At 33.9% G+C, this 27,249-nt stretch overlaps 1 protein-coding gene across 4 annotated transcripts in view; it reads right to left on the reverse strand.

The window, feature by feature from the left end:
* LOC139973474 (transcription factor AP-2-alpha-like) overlaps positions 1 to 27,249 on the reverse strand; it is a 146,201-nt gene that overhangs the window by 39,381 nt on the left and 79,571 nt on the right. For 2 of the 4 annotated variants that reach the window (XM_071980175.1, XM_071980172.1), the window contains exon 3: positions 20,122 to 20,589. In XM_071980175.1, coding sequence (XP_071836276.1) covers positions 20,122 to 20,589 — 468 coding nt within the window. Of the gene's footprint in view, positions 1 to 20,121; positions 20,590 to 21,218; positions 21,413 to 22,579; positions 23,397 to 27,249 lie in introns of those variants that run through there. The other 2 variants (XM_071980173.1, XM_071980174.1) reach the window with 2 other exon arrangements.

Below are 27,249 nucleotides of genomic sequence, written 5' to 3' on the forward strand. Positions count from 1 at the left end.
CAGATTGAATAGGTTCTTATCTATCACTCCCCCTATCAAAGTAAGGATCGGAATTTTTGGGGGGTTGATCATGATCGCTTAAATTTGTTCCCCCTCCCAGTTTGGTTGTTTTCAATTTGTCAGCAACAATGCTAGCAATCTCATCCCGCAAATAACTGAATGTGAAATCGCACTTAAGATTAATATGAAAATATTAATCTCAATATGAAAATATTAATCTCGAGATAAGACCAACACTTAATGTATTATCTTCCCCCACGCCCAGCATTTTGCTTATGACTAATTGACTTATATGATAAATTTTGGAATCCGTTTCAAGAACAATTCATGCACAATATTTCTCCAAATCTGTGAAACTTTCAATACATAATTCAGTCAACTGTAGATTAAGTGGTTGATTTCGTTCGCTTGTTAAGATATGTAAAATGCATGAAACTGAAATAAACAAGAGAAAAACAAAACGGTAAGTGTTTGAGTATGTTGCGATTGCTTTTCGAAACATTAATTTGATGAAGGCATTTAGAAACATATATGAGATCAGAAAACTGAAATTCCATATAACTATGACAGCGCCTTAAAAGCCTTCACCTTCACAGACATATAGATATATGCTGTCTGTGTAGTGCTTAGGGAATAAGACTTTATGTGCTGGTAAATCCTTCTACATTGCACCCGATGTGTCAAACATCTCATTGCAAGGGGTTCCCAAATGAATCAAATCGAGTTTATTTTTCTTCTCAAAATGGTGTTTCATCTAAAGTAGCTCAAATAAAATCTGAGAATTCATATTGATAGAAGTCTGAAGCAGGAATGCTAAGTGTCAAAGGTCACAGAGAAAGACTAGCATTCCATTCTGTTGACAGGAGTTATATGAACTTAACGCTTTGATTTTAAGGTTCGTTCCGGACAATCTCTATATTCTGATCTTTTATATTCATAAAATGAAGAACGCATGCACTTTCCTTGAAGCTTACCTTCAATTTGGAATGAACTTAAATATGACAATGTTGAATGCGACATTTCTCATCATATGGAAGTAACGGATCTTTAAAGATTGATTTTCTTGGGGAGAACGATGATTTAAAACAAGAATTTTTGACATGAAGTCATCGACAGATTCAAAGTTGAGATGGTTTGGTTTTTGTTCGTCTTACTCTTTGCACCTATCCAAAAATTGAGATGGTTCATATTACATCAACCAATGGGACGAAATTTCGAAAAAGAAGATAAAAAAATATCTAGCGATATTTATCGGGAGGAAGATGGACGGACAGAAAATGAACACTGCAACTTGGACATTTTACTGCAATAAGAGTTTAGCTACTACTAGATAGCTAGCTAGAAACAACAATAGATTTTAGAACAATTACACTAAGCAATGCCATAAAAACAAACAACCAGAAACATTATTTATCATGTCTAGACTGCTAAAGACCACGTTAGCATTAACTGTAAGTTACGTTCCGAAAATTAACACATTCCACACGGCATTAAAAACGCCTATATTGTCCCCCTTTCTTGCTCTTTCAGTTTTGGTTAAAGAAACATTTTTTTTTTCTCGACAGATGTGAACAGCGATATTTTTTAAATGAAAAAGTGATAATACAACACACCGCACACAGCGAGGGGTAAAGGTTCGTTTGCGAACTTCACAATGAAATCTACAGCTTCCTAGGATTATCTCATACGACCCTTAAGGTCACAGAGTTGTTAACGTTTCTTTAAGACAAACAAAAGCACACCCAATCAGTTGGAAAAGTTAAAAAGTTTAACCTATATTATCATGTGCATACCACCCAGTTTAATTCACAATGTCGGAAATGCTTAGAACCGGATCGATTTTATGTCACCTTCGGTCTCATTAATAAAGAGCCCGATTGAAAACAATCAATTTGCAAACGAAATATTTCCTTTCAGCCTACTTTTTGCGCATGGGATCACTAAGTAACAATTAAACGCGTGCGCCTTCCACTGTATGGGGTTACTTAGTATGGCCCAAGGTTACTGACCCATTATCGTGAGGCACTATAATTGATCGTCCGTATTCCCTCGGTCAGAGGAAAAGTGACCGCTATTTAGTTAATGAACATTAGACAATTAATGGCCTATAATTGGCTTTGAGTCACCTGGGCAGGACACGGCTAGTTCGGATCAAGGCTCAAAGTTTGCTGAAAAACCCTAACGAACAAGATTTTGTGAAGTGACTTCATTACCTACACGTTAGAGGTGTTGACAAGTTACCGCTTTTCGGACGAAATGCTCTGGCCGTCTCTAATAAGGTGATAAAGTTAGTCATACTTGAACAAGAACGGAACTAAGAGGTTAATGACACATTTATGTGCTGAGTAATATAATAAATATTATGATCCATTGCTAACGTAACGTGTAATCCAAGGTTTGTGTTTTAGCACTCCAAGAAAATAGAGAAACAAGATACACTAAGGCCTTTGAAACTATATGTATATTTAGAAGTAACGCAATTTATTTTGCCCAAACTGACTCTTCTCACCTGTTAGATACATAATCTATCTCGGTTGACTTAATCACATTAAGACATCAAGGTTCAAATAACTTCTTTGTTTTCATAGAAATATATTTATCTTTGTATAACATATTGCACGTCTCAATCAATGTTTAGCCAACAAATTAATAAAAAATGACCCCACCCCCCCTTTCCCTCTTGAACATAGAGAACATTATCGTTTACAAAGACCTCAGTTTGAAAACAACATCAAATGGGCCTTTTAATGGATGGCTCACTTTGAAGACAATTTGAATGTTGAAATAATTTGAACTCAAGTTTACTATCGAAATGGCTACTATAGGTTTTCTGAGAGGCTTTGGGAAGGGAGAAAAAGCGAGGGCTGTAACTTTTCAAGATTCAGGAAAAGGGGGTAAGAGTCACACCTTTTCTCAGAAAGAGTTATACCACCTACCGGTGATGGTTGAGCTTAGATAAAGACCTGTAAACACTCAGAGAAGCTGAGCCGTTATGTCACGTTACCCACCGACTACAATTCCCCATATCCAAATACACGAATATTTCCAAGAACAGTCAGTCATACTAACTTGAAAACCCGTCGACTCCCGCTGTCCTCGTCGCCACAAGAACCCCACAGGCCCGGGGAGTTAATGGTGAAATCACGGAGAGAAATTACACCTCGTTCTTAATGTGGTTTAGTGAATTCAGACAGAGAGAAGTGAGCCAGGTAGATATTATGATTCATTAAGACTATGATATAGGAGGATGGATCAGAACTCAGAGACTGCTGTATCAATATTTGTGATATCAAATAAGATATCTCACAGACTTAAAAAAGAACTATAACACTTATAAACTCAAGATATCTGAGTAGGAGTTTACCTGAAATCCTTCTTTTTTTTCCCCTTGACGTTTAAAATATGGTTATTTACGAAATATTGTTGAGAAAGCTACCGTGTATTTTGTTGGAAAACAAACCTTTATATTTTAGAAGGTCAGTTTTCAGACCATGTGTGGGTGGATCGCTTCCCCTGACTTCACATATTTTTGTTTTGAAATTCGAAGAATCTTGGTTACAATTGAAAGATTATGCAGCTGTTTTTCTTAAACATTGCCACGTTTAATATATACACGAAGGAGTGTTTATTCAAACAGTAACACCTGAATTAATTCTTTAAAGTTTTGCTGTAACTCTCCCACCCCCCCCCCCCTCTCTCTCTCTTTGTTGCACTAGTACAGGAAACTGAACAGTGATTTATGAATTCAATTGTATTAAACTGAAATGCCAAAGTTGAAGACATCAAACACTTCACTGAGAACAACATTGTTCAACATTGTTTGAATAACAGACTATTGACATTCATGAACATAACATGGTGTACTACTGTACATTTGAACATCTTACGAGTGAGGGGAATAATACTTGCTCTTTACAGTCAAGCAAAGCCGCAAGGTTTAACTATTGACTTTCACTTTTGATAAAGTCTAAGCAATGTAGCGCTGTTCTGATTTGCTTATCGACATGTTGTAGAAGCGTCTCTTTGCTTTCTGTTTTCTTGGTACAAGTGCTACAAGTGAGCCTTAGAAAATTATAAAATAACATCAATAGCTTTGGCAGCCAATCCCTTTTCCTCTTTCGCTGCTGAGAGATGTTTTCTCTCGATCTTAAGTCCCTTTGACGATTGACAAATTTTTTCCTTCTTGTTATAGATATGAACAAGAAACGTCTTTGTTTAAGTTCAAATACACCGAAACATCCCCCGCGACTCCTGGTCTCCTGAACTGGTTCTTATAACTAAACTAATAACTTTGGTATGTTATCTCTGTTACAAAAAAATAAAATATGAAACATAACAATTTCGAATTGATATTTCATATTTAAAACTTTAGTTTACTGAACGAAAAGGTTTACAGATAAAGTGTTGCCACACATTGAAATACGAAGACATATTTACATACACATACACACACAAAAGTAGAGATTATCCTTCCTTACGTTAAACAAAGTTATAACACTAGTACGAAAATAAAAAGAACAATTCTACTGAGCTACAAAAACAAAAATGGCCTTTGGAATCAATCAGAAACAATATTATAAAATTCTAGAAATCTCTGACGTATTTATTTGACGTATGAGTATATAGAACAATTAACAGTTAACCGCGCCTGTAAAGTGTTGCAGAAAACGTGTTGCAGTGAAATCTATACACCCACCCACCAGTCACCGTTTCACCATGAAATGGTTGACTTGTATAAATTAAGCCCCTTCTTCTTTTGTTAATGTAGAAAATAACGCATATCACTTAACCAAATGTAAATTTATTCAAAAATTCTTTTTCGAGTTAAATATCTTTTGCATGATTGCGTTTTTTATTTATTTGTGAGTTTAACTATATGGAAAGATTTGTACTAAACTTTTCAGTCCAATGAACATCCATTTTTCTGTTATATATATATATATATATATATATATATATATATATATATATATATATATATATATATATATGTATATATATATATATACATATATATATATATATATTTATATATATATATATATATATATATATATATATATATATATATATATACGTATATATATATACTGTATATATATATATACTGTATATATATATATATATATATATAAATACATCGATATATCATTATATATATACCTCATATGTGTCTCTCTTCATTTATTTATTTGATGTTATCTCATAGTGCTTATTGGAAACCAACAGTTTCCCTAAATTTTCATTTGTTGTTGTCTGTGTAGTGAATACAAGTTACATATCATCATCATCGTCATATGTGATGCACAGAAGAATTAGTTATACAGTCGCCATGTTCGGGAAGCGATTTTGCTGGCATTTTCAATATCTGCCTATTGACATGTAAGTATATATGCGCCTACGGGTTGTTTCAACATGTTGATTCGGCAGAATAATCGGTTTTGGTCTTATTAGGGAGACATTTTTGCGATTTGTTCATGCCTAACAAACTATCAAGCATGTGCTCAAACAAATCAATACAAAGCAAAATTCATAGATGTAGACCTCGTAAGCTTTATTAGCGGAAATAAAGAAAAAAACCTCGGAAGAGTCAAGTAGGAATTAACCGCACGGTTGACTATCATATTCTTTCGTAAACGGCGAGTTATGATGAAACAAGCTAGCTTGCTATCAGTAAGATGAGACTACGGTAAAACTAATAGAATGGAACTACAAGGTCAAATATTGGGGAATCAGAATAGAAAAATAAAAACAATGGAGAGGAACGAAATAAGCAATATGTATCAAAAAAAACAAGAAACTCTGAAGGTGTATGAAACTGAGTTTAACTAGTGTTTTGCTATCAAACGCCATAGCTAAATCGATACTTATTAACATATTTTACTGAATACTTAGGTAAAGCTAGAAATTTGCAAGTAAATAAAGGGAGGGAAGGGGGGAAGAGAAACATGCAATATATTTGCCTAATAACATTTACAGTGTCTCCAAACCTCACCCTGTCATAAAAAAATAATAATCATATTTTTAAGTCGGTAAGTATACCTGTGATTGAATTAAGTTAATTATGTGTAAGATTGAAACACATTGACACACTTGTAAGAGATGTAAACACTCCAATTTATTAGATAATTTTAATCGAAATCTAAATCTATCATTGTCTTGAACAAATCGAAACAAATTTAAGTTATTCTGAACCATGTTTTGTTAAGTAGCACTGTCAGTATTTATTGTACACTGCCGAAAGTTTTGTGTTCTGAATGTTACATAATTTAAGTATATATCTGTCTGTGTTTATGCTATTCATCTAAGATCCTGTGGAATTCACTTAACACGTTCTCGCAAAAGCAACCTGTTTTCCCTTGATAGATTCATGAATTGCAAGAAACCTCATTCTATTGAGAGAGAGAGAGAGGAGAAGGGAAAAAAATCCTGAACAGTTCATCAAAGACGCAGAAAACCTTTCCTCCTTTAGTATTTACTTAACCGTTTTTCACTTCTGGAATGCTTTGATTAACACTGGCTCAATACCTTATCTTAAAAGACGTTTCTACCAAATGAGGCGTACCGCTAGTCAGTAAGAAAAAAACATACGAATAAGATGAACACCGTCGCTTCCGAGTCACTGATGCTAAGTTATGAAGACAAAGTCTCATGTATGTACTAGATGGCAATAGCGGATAGGTATACCAGTTGTGAAGATGCAAAAGATATATAAGGCGTTTGTCTTCGGATATAGATAAAATCCATCGGATTATGGAACAGACACTGGTATATGTCTGTTAATGCAAACAAGCTTCTATTAGAATTACTGATGAAGTTTTATTTTTCTCTTATTATTTATTATTCTCGAGTGGTGGTGATGGGGAGGATAGTCTTACAGGAATCTGTGTTATTATTTATCACACAAATTTCTGAAACAGTGAATTTTGCTATGCAAACCTAAATACATCATAGCCTTTGAAATACCTTTTGTTGAATTCTGAGTTAAAGAGACAGAACATATATAACGACTTTTATTAAATATTATTCATTAAAAATTCATTTTCATATTAATGGGTTTGTGGTACAAATGCAGTGAGCTAAGCAATAGTTTCCATCCCTCCCATTTGCCCGTTAAATAACCAAGTCGACATTGTCACGAATGGTTAATACTTAATACCTATATTTTATAACATAACCAGCATCAATATTTTTGTTAATGTTTCAAAATGACAATCGGTCCACGTCACGCAGTCTCACTACTAACACTCCAGTGTACTTCCTACACAGACTGAAGACTTTACTTGACATGTACACCTGGAATGAAGACCGATAAGAAAAGTAAAATCCACAAAAAAAAACTTTATCGTTGTAAATCGAAATACATGGTTACATATGGCGTGTCGACAAGCAGAACTTTCTTTTTTTACCCACTTGAAATCGGAAAGGGAAAACACTAATCCATTTCCACTTCAAATTTGTTTCACAGTTGTGAAGCACTTAAGCAAACCAAGGCGCTTCATCTCAAGAATCGGCTATGAATAGGTAAAGAGTTTGGGGACAAATCGGATTGAGGTCTGCTTCTGATTGCTAAGATCTCGCCTCTTTTCCCGAAGAATAGAATTCATTGGGGGATTACATTTCGGTGGTTTAGATATGGGAGTGCTATAATGTAGGTATATCACCCTATTGCACTGATTACCTAGTTTAGAAAAAAAAGTACAAAAAGAAAATCGCCGAGGAGGAAACAGAGAGAAGTTTTCAGTCGTATTTTGGTATTCATCAAAGTGTTAATTTGTGTCATGTGATGGTGTAGTGATAAGCAGAGATGATTTAGTTAGAAAGTATTGTAAGAATAAATAGTTGCTAGAAACCAAACACAAAAAGAGGACGTACAACATGGAAATACTGTAAGGTATATTACGTACAGTATCACTTGGAATGGTGTCCACAGAATAATTGGATTAAAATATAACCCTTGCCATTATTTTGTCTTGAGACCTGTTTTTGTTGTTGAAAGTTTAACATTTGTACTGTCGATCATTCTTTATATTTTTTTCTTTAGTAGACTTGTTAAGCAATGGTGAATTTAGATAAATAAATCGTTTGTTATTGGTTGATTCATATTCTATTATTCAATATTACTGCAAAATAAATAAAACCAAGGCCATCGTATGTCTATTTTTATCAATCTGTTGTCTAATACTCTCATCGCTCGACCATTCCCCCCCAAAAAAAAGACCCCCGAAAATGGCTACAAACTTCAAAGAAACAATAATAGATTTTATCACCAAACTTGACAATGGAACGGAAGGAAACATGCAATAATGAGAATTGTTTTATTCAAAAACCCTCAATATAATACTTACCACAATAGACTTTGGCTGCACAAAGCGAATAGGGTTTAGTTGAATACTGTATACCTGGTATATATAAAGAAAGCTATTATATACTGCCATGTCTGACAGACTTTGAAGAATGCTTTCTCTTAGTAGTGGTTTTAGGTGTTTTATATAACGTGGCTTACTTTTAACCTCCGTTCTCCCTCTATTCATATATCCTAAATGTTAAATTGCCTTGTAGCGAAGTGTGTCTAATACTGTTAAAACTCTCCTGCTAAACTAAGGTATTCACCCCCAGGCTGTAGCCTATCGTGGATTTTGACACGTAAAATACCTCGCCTAGCCTTCACTTCGCCTGCGGTGTAAAGATGCTAAGTGGAAGGGTATCTATAGTCAATGGGGACCTCTATTGTGGACTATTCCAGTGTTATTGGAACCGTTTACTAACAGATTACTTCTTCATTGCCTGACGTTTAACTTGAGTCGGGTTTCTTTGGACAATGCAGAAGGACGCTCTTAACCAGATGTTAATACAACACGTGATTAAACCGATGAAAAAGTTTGCAAAGCGAATAATCTTTGGGTATTATCTATTCAGTCTGGTGAAAAGGACAAGAGGTGGCCTACCTATTAAAGCGGCTACAAGTACTCAATTGTCATAATAGTTATGTCTAATTACCTCATAAGTTGCAAGCTTTTCAGACTGGTCTGCTTTGGATTAGGTGAATTACTTATACTGACGGCTTACATTACCACCGCAAAGGGTCTTGTAAAGTATTTGAATTAAAGGGGAGATGATACTTCTAACCACACCAATGATGGGTTGCGCGTTACAAGACAATATAACAACTTAACTACACGTTATGTACGTGTAATCTGCTAATACAATCAGGAAAATGTCATTTAGAGCTCCTGTTAATATCTAACACGTTTCGATGTAATAATACTGCCTCTTTGCTGAATCATGGACTAAAAAGCTCTCTCTCCACCCACCTCTCTCCCTCTCCCTCTCTCTGCCTGTCTCCGTATTTTTCACTTCCCTAGTTGCAGTTTAGCCTATAATGTCAAACGCATGCACTGATCATTACCGTACTATAGAGTTACATTAAGACACTTGAAAGTCAGAACACATATGCTTTGCTGTCAGGCACTGCTAAATGGCCAAAAGCTAATCAGCCTGAAGAAGTTGCCAGGTAATTATTATTTCAAAATAGTGGCAATTCTCGATTTGTTTTCTCCTTCATTTATTCCTTCTCTAGTCCCTCAACCGATACGAATCAGATATGAGTCAGTCTGACTGTGTGTGTGCGCGTGTGTGTGTGTGTTTGTTGAATACCTGATTTCCTCCTTCGATGCATTGTCTTAAATTATGGAATTGATTTATGTTTGGTTAACAAGGAACTGATATGAATCGAATAGGATCAATCAGTCCTTATCACAAATGAAACTGAGAACAAACACTGAGTTAATGTGTCAGGAAAGCTTTCAAAACAAGAGTTTGAACGGAAGCATTAAAGTACGAAAATGATACACTACTATAACAATTTCAGGGATTTGTCGACATATCAAAGTAAGAAACAATATATGGCTGACAACAAAGAAACAAGTAAATTATAATCATTTGCACTAACACCAAAGATAAACGTACAACCACTCAAATCAGAGGGTTTTTTTTATATACATATATGCTTTATATTATAATAATCTGCCAAAAAATTGTAATCATATTTTAGTTTCAAAAATCGCGCTTTCAAATTGACAAACAATAATAAGATGATGTAAGGGCGATTCAGGAGTTACCATTTTAAATGTTTTAAATCAGGATGCAAATCTTAAAATATTGTTTGCTTTTTTTATAATTTTATCATTGTCATCTTTAATGAGGTAGTCCTGCTCAGTGCAGAAGCACTGCTTTCCAGAGGAGTCCTCAATACAAAATACAATAGTATGCCTTCTATGTATTTGAAAAAAGAAAATAAAGGTATTCCATTATCGTGTCTATATTTTCAAAATATACAATTGTTACTGTAATGTTGTAAAATAATGCAAAATTAATTTATTGGATATATCATACAAATTTGCATAAAAGAGAAATTTTTCTTATCCATTCTGCCATTTCTTCAACTAAGGAAACTGACGAGAGGCTTTCATATCATCGATAATTGTCTCCGATTATGTCGTTACTATGGTATCTAAAGTTATTCACTAAATATCATTGATATTTACAGACAGACATGAAACCAGAGCCCATGTATTCATTTGAAGAAAGAAAAAAAAACCTGCACAATACGAAATCAGAGGTCGTCTCATTGACGGAGAAATAAAAGAAAAAAAAAACGTTGGTTGGTTTACTCAGGATCTTGTCAACGAGACTGATACCGTGTTAGGATACTATATATAGCCCTAGGCAGGTTACACACCACACTTCGTACACAGTTTCTCTCCCTAGGCAAATACCTCGCACGTGGATGAGTATTCTAAGAGTATAAATGCACAAAGTTTAAATCCCTCACGGTCTTCAAACACTTGTTTCAGCTCTCTGTGGAGTATGAATTCACTGTTGATGACATTCTAATCAATATATCTTTGATATTTTCTGCTGAATTTTATGAAGGAATTTGTTAAATAAAATTAGTATTTTTGTCTTGTGACCAAATGTTAACATATATAGATATTTCCTTTTTTAATTTCTCAGAACACAGTCCTATAACGCTGTACCAACTTATAACTACAAGGTGCTAACTGGAAACTAGAATTGCATTAGTAAAGTACGTAAAATCTTAACTCTATAGCCAAAAATCACAGTCTCCTTGGAACAATGGTTTTTGTTTTGCTTTGCTTTATTTTCTTTAATTTTCTTTTCTTTTCTTTAATGACAGAATAACCCGAGGTAATCATCATAAGTAACTTTCAACGTTAAACTCTATCATGAAGGTTTAACCGATCACTTCTATTCTGGGGTGGAGCATTTCAAGCAATTTGAGCCACTTCGATGGCTTGGCTTAAGGCAACTTTGACGAAAAAGTTGCGAATATCTCGGGATCGGCATTTAACAAGGCGCGAATCCGAACAAATATTAAATTGGGTTTCCCACGGAGACATCAATATCAAAGTTCTTCCACAAAGTAACATCACACCTGGGGCAACAACTAGAAAATGATATGCCTTTAACTTCTTTCCTACAACCTATCACAAGAAATTTAAACTCCACCTAGTTCTCGATTCGGATAGAAGAGGAGGGGTGAAATTTGTGCTGTTATTCTCTATAGGTATAGGTGTTTCAAACTTTCGTCACTCCACAAGCATGTCGCCATGTGCGATTATTTTTTGTTAATTATCTGAAGTTCTACTTTTAACCCTTTTTAAAATTTTATTCGAGATAAAACAGTTGATGGCCCTCACCCTACCCCCTCCACGTTTACCTGGACCTTGCATAGGGATTATTTTTTTACAAAAGAAAAAAAATGGACTTTCACCCTTGTTAAAGATTGGCAGAACTGAACACAACGACCATTTAAGCGGGAAATATGTTTTCTGGACACACAATATGAAATGTTCATACACCGCATTGCCGAGCAAATCATTTTCGTAGACTTCAGATGTATTATGGACAGTCAACATGTATTCAAAAAATTTTCATCTGAGGTCCTCTTAATAATATGGCTATAGCTATGTGTCATTTGAAACAATGTAGAAAAATAAACAAAAGTCCATAACCGACTTTTTCTATGTCAACCAAAGTATTCTGCAAAAAAAAAAAATAAATAGTGTCTGGGGGACGACTTTTTAATTAACCACACAACCTGCATTGATCGTTGATAATGTTTGATATAAATGGCTGCTGTGATGGTGTTTTACTGAATTTCAAATATAATGTGATCATGATACAATAGGTGGGTTTTGTATACAGGGTAACATCTAAATCCTGACGAAACAACCATAAAATGAAGTTTGAGTCATAAATAGCCTAATCCCTAGTCCTTGTAGTAGTCACCGCTCTACCATTAAAAATGACTGTCAGTAAAACCCTTTGATTGGATTTTCACCATGACAAGTTATTTTCACCCTTTTGACAAGTTTGGAATAGCTCAAATTCTCCACATGAAGGACTCGAAGATTGCATCTGGCAAACCAAGTGACCTTTGACCTTAACTTAAAGAGACGATTCTTTAGTATATGGCTCACAATAGAATCACATGACAAAGTGTCATTTGAATAACACAAGCTTTCCTCTATTCATCAAAGAAAGACTCACATATTTTTGTGTATTGAAAGCATGTCAGGTGGCCGTTACAGTGTATAGGGCTACAGTGCGCGTCTGATCCTTGGCATGTGTTTTCCCACAACTAACTGCTCTCCGGCGAATCTCTTACTACAAGGAACTAAGGGAATGAACAACCCAAGCAGCTGTATATATTGAACACAACCCACGTTCAATGGATCTTTCATTACCTTGAATATTAACACTAGGATAAGGCTTGACGATTGACAAGGAATTAAACTTGTTTAACTGCAAACGATCCACAGACCTTAGGTTTACATTTGCTGTTCTAATTACACTCTAAGTAGAAGTTAAAGGTGTTGCTTACAATATACACACCGCTCTGATACTTTGTTTGTTTCTAATACAATTCAAGTATGATCGGTTTTGTTACCAGTCTCCTGTTGAGGCGACGGCTTGAATACTCAGTGCTAAGTGTAGATATGTATGTATGTATGTATATATGTATGTATGTATATATGTATGTATGTATATATGTATATATGTATATATGTATATATGTATACAGTATATGATAGGTGAAAATAGTTACCGTGGTATGCGTCATAGGTAAAATATGTCCATATCATAAGTCATATGTCATAATAATCATGATAGTGTTAGGCGTATATTTATACATATGACCGTATCGCATTATACGTTACTTGATGTGATCATTTTATACACTGTACAAACGTAAAATAAGACCATATTTTATGTAAAAGGTATAGATTATTACCCTATTATACACCACGTGCAAATTATAACGATATAATATATTACACACGTATATAAATGTGATAATATTTTTTATTTCCAAAAAAATGTCAACATTTATACGTGTATCAGTTAAATGAGACTGTTATATATAACCTGTTCGACAAAGAGAGGTCATGTGCAAACCGTTCCTTCCGAAATGATACTTTCGTTATTTGATAGTAGGTCTAAAATAAAGTTTTTTTTTTCACAAACAATGCAATTTTTTTTTAAGTTAGGCATTTGCCTTTGGAGGTTACTTGTAGTTTGTTATAATAACTTGAACTTGCTGGATGACATGTAAATATAAATGCAAACTTATAAGAAACTAATCATATCATTACTAGCAGTCTTTTCTACCCTTACTTTCTGCAGCTTTTCTTGATCACCGATCAATAACAGATAAACAATACTATTTCCTGATTAATAACTAGATATTCAACAGATTTCCGCAGACCATATAAGGAGATGTTACATTTAAACGCCATATCATCCCTTACAACAGTTTTTTTTTTGTAAAGTCAGTGAAAATTTGTAGGAACCGTATCGACCCTTCGAGTCAATGTTTTGGTTTTTTTCTTTTTCAAATAATGCAATCATAACAATGAGTGTTCTAGATGTAAAAAAAAGTATCTTGCACATTCGACAATTGATTTAAAATATGTGAAATGTAAGGAAGCAAATTCAAATTGGCGAGGCTCACGGAAGGAGTAGAGAGGGGAGGGGGTTTACTAAATTCAATCATGTGAGGGTGCAAACGACTTGGAAGGAGGATTCAAAGTTCTTACAAGAAAGAACATGTCTGGTTAGAATGGCAGCTCGTACGTATGGGCAATTAAAAGTTGTAAGAGAAATGTTTAAGCTATTCATTTTAAAACTAGGTATACCGCCAAACTGAAAGGGTATACCTTGCAGGGAGCTGGAGATATATGTGTTTTCAATACAGGGCGAAAGTTGACTGAAAAGTAGCTATTATTTCCTAGCTTTCAGCTTCGAATTCTTCTTTTCAGGCGTTCATATTCGTAGCTCATATTCCAAATCTGCATAAATATATATATGTATATATATATATATATATATATATATATATATATATATATATATATATATATATATATATATATATATATATGTATATATACATATATATATATATATACATATATGTATATATATATGTATATATATATATACATATCTATATCTATATCTATATATATATATATATATATATATATATATATATACTGTATCTATCTCTATCTCTATATATAAATCTATCTCTATATATATTACAATGTCTTGATAGTTTTATTCAAATACCCCGTAGCGCAAAATAAAGGCGCTAACGTCTATACTTGTAAACTTAACAACCGTTTTTCAACGTTTAAAATATTCCAGAGTCAAATTACTAGAAAGATTTTACGACCCGGCTCGGTGTAAAGCAGATACATGGGTATGGATTCAAGGGCGGGGCGGATAGTTGACTAGCCCGCGGGTGCGTCACGCACCGGGGTACCTGAATTGGGAGGGGATAGAATGATAGTATAACGCAACCAGTGCGATAGTACTACTACAGAGAAACAGTCAGGGGTCTCGTTAAATCCTTCCAATAGGAGTTAACATTATATTATGTATTGTAAATCAATTTTATTATCGTTTTAAAAAGTTGTAATGACGTGCTGAGTCAACAGTATGAATTTAAGTGTATTTGCCCACATTTCACTGTTGGTTTTTAATGCTTTCTCTATGCACTGTTAAGGCGTGGCGACTAAAAATAAGGAGCATATGAGGGTGTATCTTGTGAATTAGTTTTTTTCCAAAAGCAATGATAACTGGTTACTTCCATATATCGAAAATTTCCAACATATGAAAACAAAACAAACATCACTTAAATAATAGTGATCCTATGCTTAGTCCAAAACACAACGGAATAAGGTTTGGGAGGTTAAATAAAGTATCCTACCCCCCCCCCCCTTCCACGCACATCCCGTACCCAAAACGCACCTTCCTAGTTGATGTTGTTGCTTCTTTTAGTTTAGGAAAAATCTAACCACAAACATAAATTTTCTCTACGTTATGTGCATAATTATATCTTTCTGAAATCCAAAGATCATTGAAATTTTGGGTTCATAACTTGGTGATTCCGAGGAACATAAACAAAATCAATCAACGATGAAGAAACACTATTTAAAGTAAGGTATTCAATATGGTTTAGTGTCATAACAAACCTGGTTACAATACTAAGCAGTACGTTGAAAATCATAGTTAAAAAGGTATATGTAAACTTGAAACTGTGAATAAGCAATGAGTCAATACGTAGGATATAGAAGTTTGCCCTCTGTTATTGTTAAGGCTAGCTTTTCTTGTCAACTTGAATGACATTTTAGAATAATAAGTCGCCTCAGTGGTTTACAACCTTACTTTCAAGCAAACAAGACTGTTGTATTAAGTACAATGTTATAAAAGGTTTGTATATTGAAACGGATATTACAATTACTGCTCACAACTTGCAAACCAAAATACCAACCTTGGAGATCCATATATATATAAAGGTTCTCCTTTGCTATAACTATTTTAGTGTGGATACAATGCAACACAAATTCTAGTTGATATCTCAATAACAGTTTCGACTTTCCCCCCCCCCCCCTCTTTTCATGACATGTTTTACTCTTAGTATCAAAGAAATCTTTAAGTCCACTTATCATTATATCCTTCCACTACCAAGAAGAACAACTAACCGCCCTTTTTAAACAGCTGAGGGCAAACAAAGCTGCCAATTTTGATAAATAGCCTTGCTTTAAAAGTTTCCACTTTTTTTTTTTTAGCTTCGTAAGGTACTTTCAAGGACTACAGGAGAACACTAATCTCTAAAAGGGTTGCAAACTAAATCCTTTCCCTTGTTTGAATTGATTGGGGTTGTATCTGGTCTTATTCACCTTACCAATGAGTCTAAAAAGCTTTCTCTTGTTCACAGGCTTGTAATGTCATGTTCTGCTTAGTTTCATTTCAATTGAACAGTTAATAGTAAGAAGGAATTTCACCAAAAGTTTCGGTGGGAAAGAAAGCTACCATTCATTACAGATAAACTGTTCACTTTTGTCGAAAATCGCCATGGTTTTATAAGCCGTATTGAAACAGGTAACTATATCGGCAAGGGTCTTGGAAGGATTATCAATTAGGGAAGAGAAACTCTCCCTTATCCACACGAGTTTATTTATTGTTATTGTTATTATTGTTGTCATTGTTGTTGTTGATGTTGTTAATATTCAACTAAAACCGAAACTATAACAAAAACAGATTCTTCCTCGTGTTTTTAATAAAATATTTATCATTGGTAATTTCCGTAATACAAAAGGCAAAATTATTATACCCCATTTTTTGGGTTCCAGATTTTAAGACACCGAATAAATCTGAAATCTGAAATGCGTTTTGACTCTTTCTTCAAGTTACTTCGTCTGCAAGGATCCCTGCATCATTTGGAATTTAAGAAATGTCTGATAAGCAAGACAAGCTCGACACAACAGCATGCCTCTCTTTCAAGAATTCACTCAAACGTACAGTTGCATTATTGTCGACTGTGACATTACCAAGTGAAAATAACTAAATATTTGGATTTTTATGTTATTTCAAAGAATAACTCATATATGCGATCCTGTACATCTATTGATTTATTTTGTTATTGGTCGTTCTTTCTTAAACCCAAATATACGCTATTTATCAACTTTAACTCCAACACTTATAATCTGGCTTTTTTCTCAGTTTCCATATTAAATATTATTTTATTTTAAGTTCTCACCAGATTCTCAGCAGAGGAATGACGTATTGCTTTTTTTCTTTTTACATATTGCTATTTGTTATTGGGAAAGGTTAAAGGTTACTACAATTTCGGTGTTTAGTAATTCTTAAGTTTTATCGTGGACAAAATTGATATCATCTTCAAGGTACTCGACTACGATTTTTACCTTTTTTTCTTAATTCCCAGTTTTGAGCTTTAGAAAATCTTGTCATTTCGAATTTGCGATTTCTGATTATTCTTTGATAGATTACAAAGATTTTATTTGTAGTGTAATCAAACAAAGCGAATACAGATTGTTCTTTTTATAAATGAGATAAGTCCAAACACAAATTCCCTGCAGAAAAGATCATGAATTTGAAATTCAGTCTGTTTTGTCATGAGAGTAACTTTATAGATGGAAATCACATTGCAGCGTTCAGACTGGTTGAGGGATAAACGTCGCCTCGATTTTAGTATCATATCGTTCAATCAGATTAATCAAAATGTTTTGATTCGCGAGTTACCCATGCATAATAAAGTCCTCTATAGCCACATTAAGCACACGACAGAAATTACATATGTGTTTTAAGGGGGACAAAATCTGTAAAAAACAACAAAATCAGATAAATTGTTGCTGTGGTTAAAAAAAAGGGGGTAATTTGTAGCTTTTTCCTAGCTGTTAATCTAGTAAATTCGTATTTCATATTTTAAGTTGTTTGGACGTCTGGGACAGAGAGAGCTGTGAGCAAAACCAAGCTGCAATACTAAAACCAAAAACATTTCTTGATTAGCGGTAAGCGTATAAGATCTTGAATTTAAGAATTCTTAAATATTAGAACAAATTCTTTTTCAAATCAGCTTATTTATGTTTATATGCTACGAAATTTTATTTACTCAAACAAAGGAGTAATAAATAAGAAAGAAGTAAAGAGTACAAATTTCCTGTAAATATTTCATTAGACTTACTTAATTCAGCTTTTGGTACCCAAAACCTTAGTTACCAAAATTTGCAAATTAAGATCTAGATCTAGAATACCATAAATATATATATATATATATATATATATATATATACACACATTTTAAATTGTATATTTTCTTTTTCAAAACATCTAATGATTGTTATATTACATACATATAAACTATAGCAGTTCAACAAATGCCAAAACAAACACACACAAAACAAGGAGAATTTTTCATATTTGGTGTAAATTTTCCTGATAAATCAGAGTAACACCCCAGGGCAGAGAGTGCTCGGTTTTTAATTCTTTGACCGAAAATCGTACATTCTAGTTGGACTGCAAATCATTCACTTAAAACGATAACTAAAGACTTGAAAAATGCAAATAAAATGTTAATTCGATCGAAATGTCCAAGAAGATCTATCATTTAACCTGTTTAAACTTGGTCGTTCGAATCGTGAAGATGTTTTGTAGTGCAGTTCATTCGATAGCAGATGCCTATTTCACTGTCCAATCAAGTCTGCACACAAAACTTATAAATAACACGTAGGCCCTACATCAAGCGTAAACATGATTTTAAATGGAACTAGTACTAGTAGGTCACCACACGTGACTAACGACTACGAAAAGGGTGAAACGTTTTATTTTTATTTCTCCTGCTTTCGTTGTTGTTGTTGTTGTTTTTTGTTAGAAATTCAAAGAGGCATTTACAAGGTAAATAGTCTTGATTTAGTTTGCACTATTCTGAATAAGTTGTCTTCACATCTGTGCCTACAACCCTTTGAACTTCTAAAAATAAATTTAATATTCGCCATGTTTATATCTTCTTTTTCTGTTATAAATTCTTCATTCCTTATATGTTATAATATTCAATTTCTCTTCGCTAATTATAATAACAATAAAATTGATGACATAAAGTAATTGATCCTTCTGTTAAGTCAATAAGTTATTGCTGCTTATTTTAATACCCCAACTTTTTTTCTTTTTTTTACGCGAAGGACAAACATATTATAAAAACAAATTTGCAACTTCAGAAATGACTTTTAAAGACAATATTGTTATACATTTTACGAGGATGTCCTGTTTCCTTGTATACGTTTTGTGATGGTTTTGGAAAATACACCGACAAGTTGCATTATTTTATATATTTTTAGAAAATTATTAGGATAATTTAATAATTTAGTTATGAAAAGCTGCTATTAAGCAAACAGTTTATCTAGAAATATTTAAACAAAACTGGTTCGAAATAATTTTTCTTTTCGTTCCATGTATTTTATTTTATTTTTTTTAATTTTTTTAAAAAAGAATGTCCCTTTCAAGGGAAAAAATGTTACAATTCTTTCTTTTTCAAGTTCTGCACACACAAAATTTTAAAAATTAAAAAAAAATTAAAATAAGGAGTTTTTAAGACAACTTCAAGATGCAACAACATACTTTCACTCTTTTCGTATGTATCCATCGATAATAATAATTTTGTTAATTAAATTTTGAGCACATGAAATGAAAGACCACCCGCTGAGATTCAATATGGTAGGGGGGAAAGTGGGAAACCAAACATGTGAACCAGTGTGTAATCTCTCTAACATTGGCGATTAATTAGAGTATGATTTAAATGAGGAACATATACAATACGAAGGATCGAGATTTAATGTTTCACAGATGGAAAAACAAAATCGATAAGGTTTCCCTATAGCGCAACATTTTTTTTTTCACTTTTGATTTCTATGGAGCATGTTTTTGCCATGTTTATTCGTCGTACATGTAATAGAACGCACTATATACTGAATGGTTGTAAGTGGCTCGTGTGTATGATATCAAGATACAAGGAACGCCAAATATAAATAAATATATAGTAAATCATATTCTTTTAAGTGACTATGATATCTTCATTGTTACATTTAAGGAAAGGACGAAAATGATGCAAAATGTATGGTTTAATAGCTCAAGTTTTTTTTAAATTTTCTTTTTGGTGAATTTCATGTCAGCTACTGAAGGATTTTTTTTAGGGGTGTAAATATAGCAGAATGTATATGAGTTACTTACTGCGTTTTCTTCCATACCATGGATACCCGGTGCATGGTGAAGCATAAGGTCCGTCTGGTCCGGAACTAAGCCATGGGGACCTCCATGCATGAGAACATCGGGACGTCGAACCCCCGAATAATCCCTCGCCGACGGCAGTTGCATGCCCGGATGTTGGAGGTGGAGGTGGTCGGTTTCCCTCATGTTATGATGGCCCCTCTGTTGCGGGTGTAACTGGAACTGATGTTGAGCTTGCGGGTGGATGGGGTTTAGATGAGAGTAAGGATCGGCATTCACGTGTGCGTGGTGGAAATCGAGCTGTGATTGAGGTTGAGTGGGGTTGTAGGGCGGTGGGAAATACGGCGGTTGAAAATCGGTGGCGGTGATGGGCGGGTGTGAAGAAATCCGCGAGGCAGGTGAAAAGGAGCTGGTGGCCCCCACTGCGCTAGCACTGAAGCCATGGCGATGGCTTATCAGGTCGGAACGATCCTGTAATGGAAACGATAATGCGAAAGCACTGTTATTCATAGCTGTAACGGGTGATTTCAATTACAACTCGACGACAGACTGGTGTAGCCTATATATAAATATATATGTAGCTAAGAGCTAGGTCCAACAGGGAATGTTGACTTTATACTGGCAAGTTGAAATAGAAAGGCTGAAAGTATCGCATAATTACAGAGGAAATATTGTGTGTAAATCGGCAATAAACGCATGACTTCAACACAGATGAGGATTATGTCACGTATGGAATTATTTACTAAGGTTGCTTGACCAAATTGCATCCAAAATCCAAGTCATATTTGGCCGATAAAAAATAAAGCAAAAACAAATCAAGCGAAGAATTTGTTTTAAATTTCCAAGAAACCAAAAAAGGAAAATAATTTAGTGCATTATGTGGGACATACGGCGTGAATATTCTCCGAAAAAGAAAGAGAGAGGTAATTTACAAATTTTATCATAAAATTTGAAATTAAGTCTAATAGTTTCAAAATAATCCAAGAAATAAATGCTCAGAAATGAATCGCTTTGTATAAATCCTTGAAATATCGAAAACACCGACAGATATTTTTTTTGGAAAAAAAAATATAAAAATCCAATCAGATAAGAAAACATACCTCGAACATAGTATGCATAGGGACATCTAAAACCGAAAACGATAAATGAAAAATAATACTTCAACAAGAAGAAGAAAAAAAATTACAAAAATATTTGAAGTCAGTCGGCTAAAAGAAAAAAAAATTGTTGAGGTTAATTACTGGACATGCCGACTCAGCAAAAGCAAGTGACTGAGTGTTGACTAGTAGGGAATTAACAATGGTTTTGTTACCAATAAAGAGTGTGTGGATAGCTCCCGGGAATAATGACCAGGGGGTGGTTCAGATACCAGAGAGAGGATGGTGATTTTACTACCACGATTCGTGTCGAATGCATTATGTATTCAACATTTACTCGTAACAGAGCCCCTTCCAAACGACCTTGTTAAAATCATTACACATTTCTTATGCATGACTTAAATTTGTCGTTTGTTTCCTATTTTTACAAATATGATATATTCTGATTTGATAAGATGTATTGTGTGGATTATTATAACATCAATTTACAAATCATAAGTGAAATCATAGTTTTAGACAAGGTTGACACATTTTTTTGTCTGACAATGATTGTTATGTCATTTAGCTTATCTCTTTTGATTTGGCTGTCAATTTTACGGGATACGTTCGAATTTTGCTTGTTTAAGTTTTCATATTTCGATACACATTCTAGAATAACATTGCAGAGAACGACGGGTGTGAAAGTTGTTGTTGTTGTTAAAATCAATATTTTCTATAGTTACAAGAAAAACACGACGTGTTTCTCTCAACATGGTTTGAAGTAATATGATTCGTTTAATTTGTCGATCTTAATAACCACGCAACACTGAAATTTCAGCGTCTTAAGGCTTTAACATTAATGTGTTGTTCTGTTTCAATAAACGTTCGTGTTTTTTTCTTCACATTCAATTTTAAGAGACAGAAATGTAACGCCCGATAATCAGATTTGAGTTATTCCAAAAAGGCTTTATTGTTAATTGATTCAAAATAAATTGATTTTTTTTTGGTCAAATTTGCTTATATTACTTTGAAAGAATTATTGATTTCTTAGTTTTGGCAGTTTAAACTTAAGATTGTTGTTCTGTTATATATATCTGTAGTTAAAGTATGCATACATCGAAAGGTTGATAAGGGCAGCTTTAAATATTGTTCAAGAAATGAAAATGAACAATTATAATCATTGAAAGCTTGCAAAATTATGAAAATAAACTAGCAGTAGGCCTCTGTGTCTCTCCATGTACTGTATTGGTTCAAATTAATTTGTATGAAATGTTTGGTTGCCAGGAATAACCAAGCTGTAAATTGAAGAGGAAAACAATTGAATACTTTTGGTTAAATAGTTTGTATATTGAGCTTGACAATATTGATAGTGAGAGAGGACTTACCTGAGCCATTGGCGGGGACAGATTCACCGGCATATAACAGGTAAAAGTATACAAATAACACAAGAAAAGTTGGAACTCCTGCTTAGATCGCAGGTATACGAGGGGATAAGTTAGCTGTTAATGTACACGGAAACTACCGCGTTGTCACTTCAAGGTATTACCGCAGCATCGCTTTCCAAGCACAAACAGAACAGAAAAACACAAAAGCGAGTCAGAAGGCACGGTTCCCCTCTGCGGCGGACTCACGTTGGGTTTAATATAGGGAACTCGTCCGTACGATTTTGGGCTGTGTGAGAGCCTCGACTTTTGCGATTCAAGTTAACAGAGTTTTTGTCAGCGGAAATTGGATTACTTAATTTGCTGAATGAAATGTGTCGTCAACATAACTGGAGTTGTAGTGAAGAACGAAAAAAAAAATTGAGCACAGAAACTTTTACCAAAGTTTTTTCTAAAAGAACTAAGGAAAAAAAAACTGAAGTACAAAAGTAGCACCAAGTCTATTCGATGAAATGTTGAAAAGCATGCGAATTCTCGTGCCCAATAAAAGAGAGAGGGTTTGTGTCTGTTTCCATGCAGTGGTCAAAACAAATGTACGTAGACTTTGCTTCAGGAAAAGTTTGTCTCTGAGAATGACCTGGTCAATAACTTCCCGTGACTTTTCTACGGATCTCTCGAAAGTCCCCGAAAAAAAAAATTGGTGAACTAAATATGTACAACTAGAAATGGAGGCTAGGCATTGCCGAGCCTTCTGTCTAATTAACTAACTGCCACTGTATAATCGCTTACCGTGTCAAGAACCGCGCTTAAAATCTGTACACAGGGCTTTCGCCATTCAGAACTGGTCGAGCCAATCGGCTGGGTAAAATAACAACACGAAGTAGTGGGAGGTCCTTGAAACCACGCCTACTCTTGAATATGCAGTATAGGTCGAAGGGTGGTGATAATGCTTTGTTTTGGTCGTGTGTTGTCGGTCTCAATGTTATAAAGCCACATGTAGTTTGGTATATATTGTTTTACAATTATTTCGTGTATTTGATAGACTAAACAATATTTCGGATGTTGAATGAAAATTTCTATATTGATGTTTTTTTTTAGCGTTGGCCATAGTATATGTTTTGAGCAAACATTGCCACTTTTTTGTATTAACCCCTCAATGTCAATGAAATATTTGCATTTCGGTTAATATTTTCTTGATGGGGGGGGGGGGAGAAGGGGAAGGATTATAAGAAGAGGGAGCTACTGGCTTGTTCGTAGTTATATATAGGCTAACTAAAATAAATATCTCCATTTGGTTTTATTATTGTTGTTGTTGTTGTAATATTTGTTTTTCTGTTATAGCCGATTTAAATTTACTAAAGAAGAACAGACCCCTGAATATAAACTTGAGAATAATTAAAACAAACCAATGGCATTTTGGTAATGGTTAATTTGTATTTTTTTCATGTATAAAAGATATAAAAACTTTTAGTTACCAATTTTTAAAAGTTCATTTTTAGTTAAAAGATAACATTTCAACGTACTAGCATCATGTTAGAGAAAGGCCTTATTCGGATTGGCTTCGAAATCTCTGGTTGTCGATTCGAAATTGGTAATGTCACCAATGTTCTTCGTCTCAGCCATTGTTAATCATAAAAAGGAACATTAGACTAACATATGCTCTAGAGAAGAATGCGTTTTAGGCGCAATGCTCCCAACAAGCTATCAAAAAGAATAATTATATTTCGATGTAACTCAGTTTTTACATGTTCCTTCACACATGGTGCTGGAGACCTAAACAAAGTTTAATATAACAGTATTCGGTGGAACACATATGCTTGAAGTCTTAAATTATTTTCTTTGTTTGTTGTAATATTTATTTTCAGTAATGGAGATTAGTTTAAAAAAGCTGATTTCTAGAGTATTGAAGGTATTAAAGATAATATATTACTGGCCTTGGTTTTGATTTCAACCGTTTATTTTCACATTTTAAAATATTAAAATAAAAACACAGAATAGAGAACAGATTTCACCCCCTAGTGGTATTTACTATGATATCACAGACTCACAAACAGGCTGTCCATTTAGCACAACTGTTAAATTCCGAAATTCCCCCGAAACAGAGCAGGATATCTTCCTGAGAGGTATATGCCAGTTGTTTATCGCAAATATGTCAAATTTGTTTAATATTTTAATATTTAAAATATCATTTTAATCGAAGAAGACAGTTGGGTGTACCTCTCCTTTTAAGTATTTTGTTTTTGTCTTGGTTTTAATCAACCAGAATGTGAAATTAGTTTTTTATTTAACTGTCGAGTTTTAACCAAACTTAAAAATACACTTTATTTTATTTTGAGGTTTATATCTTTTTAACTGTCAAGTTTTAAACAAGCTAAAAAAATATTTTATTTTTATTTTTATTTCAAATATAAACCAATCACAAGTTGGGCTGATATCAAAATCACTCTGTAAAACTGCCTCGGATTGGCGTTCATCAAAAGTTCATATTCTTACAATCTTTATGTCATTTTTTTATTCTTGTTTCATATTTACATTTTGATAAATTTCTACGTTGAAACAGGTAGTCTGATCACGAAACTCTATTGTTATTTTGGACCTAAATTATCATTAATATAGGGCATATTTTTTGTTATAAATCGAGAAATATCCTTATGAAATGACGGTAAAGGTTCAAACCATATCTCTCGTCATTCGAATCTTTAAATGCATACATATTAGGTATGAATTCCTACAATTGTGTTCCTTTTAATTTACTTATTCTCATGTTATTCTATAAGATATCCCTTTGTTTTACGAATTTCACATCGACCACTAAAAACAATAAAGAAATATCATCTTCAAAAATGATAATAATAATAACAATTTTTTAGCGCTGACTAATATTTCGTTATTTATTTATTTTTCTGTTACATTCTTTCATAATTTATTTACGTATAATGTTAACTTTTATTTTCTTCTAGTGATCAAGTTGAAGAAGTAGACGGTGTCATATTGTTTCGACCAAGCCAAGGTCATACAGTAAATAACGCACAGACCAACTTATACTTCCCAGTTACACAATAAAACAGAAATGTCAGAACTTGAGATCTCTTCCGTTTTTAAGTTATTTTGGTCTGTCGATGAATGTAGAATTGATACCCTCTGTTCCCCCTACTCATAAAATTTGCAAGCCAAAAACGTGCCTCATGACAACATTTTTCCACATGAAAGGCTGCAGTGATGAGATTTCAAATTCGAATCATGGTAGTCACACTCACAGAAAGATTATGAGCAGAGGCTAGCTAAAGTATATAACTGTGCGCATGCTCAGACAAGACTAAAAGCGGACGGGATGGTTTGCTCGTAACAATTATTAGATGAACTTGTCCCATACATGTTGAAGGGGTTACGGTACTATGTAGACATAGTCCTGTGTATGTACTGCCCATCCATCAATATCAGTAAGTTGCCATCATTTCTCGAAAAGACATATATTCAAAAAAATTATCACAGAAGATAGATGAACATATTTTTTGCGTTGACTGTGTCGCAACAATTAATATTTATGAGGTTGTTAATATAAATTTATACTCCTTCTGTACAGTGAATAGCTCATTTTTTCCTGTTTTCATTTATTCTAGTTGCCCATTTCGAGGACTATATTCTGCAAGAGATTGTACATAGTCAACCGCAAAACAGACTTAATGCCAATGATGGGCACGAGATCTGTGTGAAACATATGTATCGTGTATACCCTTGTAACAGTATAAATAGACTTCTCCAATGGTTATTGTGTTAAACCGTTTTTTTTTTATTAGTACACTTTAATCAGATCCGACACGAAAGTTTCCGTCCTTGTCAAAATGGCTTCCCTTTGTCTAAGATCATTTGTAGTATACTAGAAGAGAAATGTAATACTGTCATTGACGTCACATACTCGTAATCACGTGATCAACAGTCCCCATATAAGGGTATTATAGGGCTGAGAGTACAGACCTGTAGACGAGTGGGGGATCAGGTGGACAACCGTCCCCGTGGGCCAGAGGTCAAATAGGGGATCCGGGGAAGTACAGAGGAGACCCCGGGAATTATGGGATACCGAATAGTAGATTCTTCTGCTACATGATACTCTTCAGGAAAATTTCCGAGCGTAATAGGGGGCGCTCTGACTCTCGAAGCGGCCTGTCTGTGAGTGTGTATGAGTATAAGTGAAGTCCAGAAACAATAACTCGCTGACTTGTCTTTCTTAACTTAATAATCGTTATTCTTGTAAATAATTCTGTATTGAATATTTAATAAAATTAAATTCTAGAGTGTTTGTTTGTTTGTTGTTGTTATTGTTTTCTTTGACAATGATGGTCAAGGAAAATGTTCTCAACTATGTCGATAATGTTAGAACAAATTCACAAAATCATAATCAGTGCGTATAAACAGCGTAACATTATGTTATTCAAAATGTTATTATATTTAACGTGTAATGATACTCTCCCCCTACTTCCCAAGCAAAATCATACCCATTTCAAAAAAATTGTTCCTTTATGTTTTTTCTTTTATTCTAATTGACTATGACTGTTACCAAGAAAAAAACTGCTCAAGAGTTAAACATGAATATCGGTATCAGCTCATGTCATTACAAAATGTCACTATCAAAACTATATTCCAACGGGAATTGTAATTTAATCTTTCTCAAATTA

The sequence above is a fragment of the Apostichopus japonicus genome, chromosome 9, assembly GCF_037975245.1.
Source record: "Apostichopus japonicus isolate 1M-3 chromosome 9, ASM3797524v1, whole genome shotgun sequence".
Lineage (NCBI taxonomy): Eukaryota > Metazoa > Echinodermata > Holothuroidea > Aspidochirotida > Stichopodidae > Apostichopus > Apostichopus japonicus.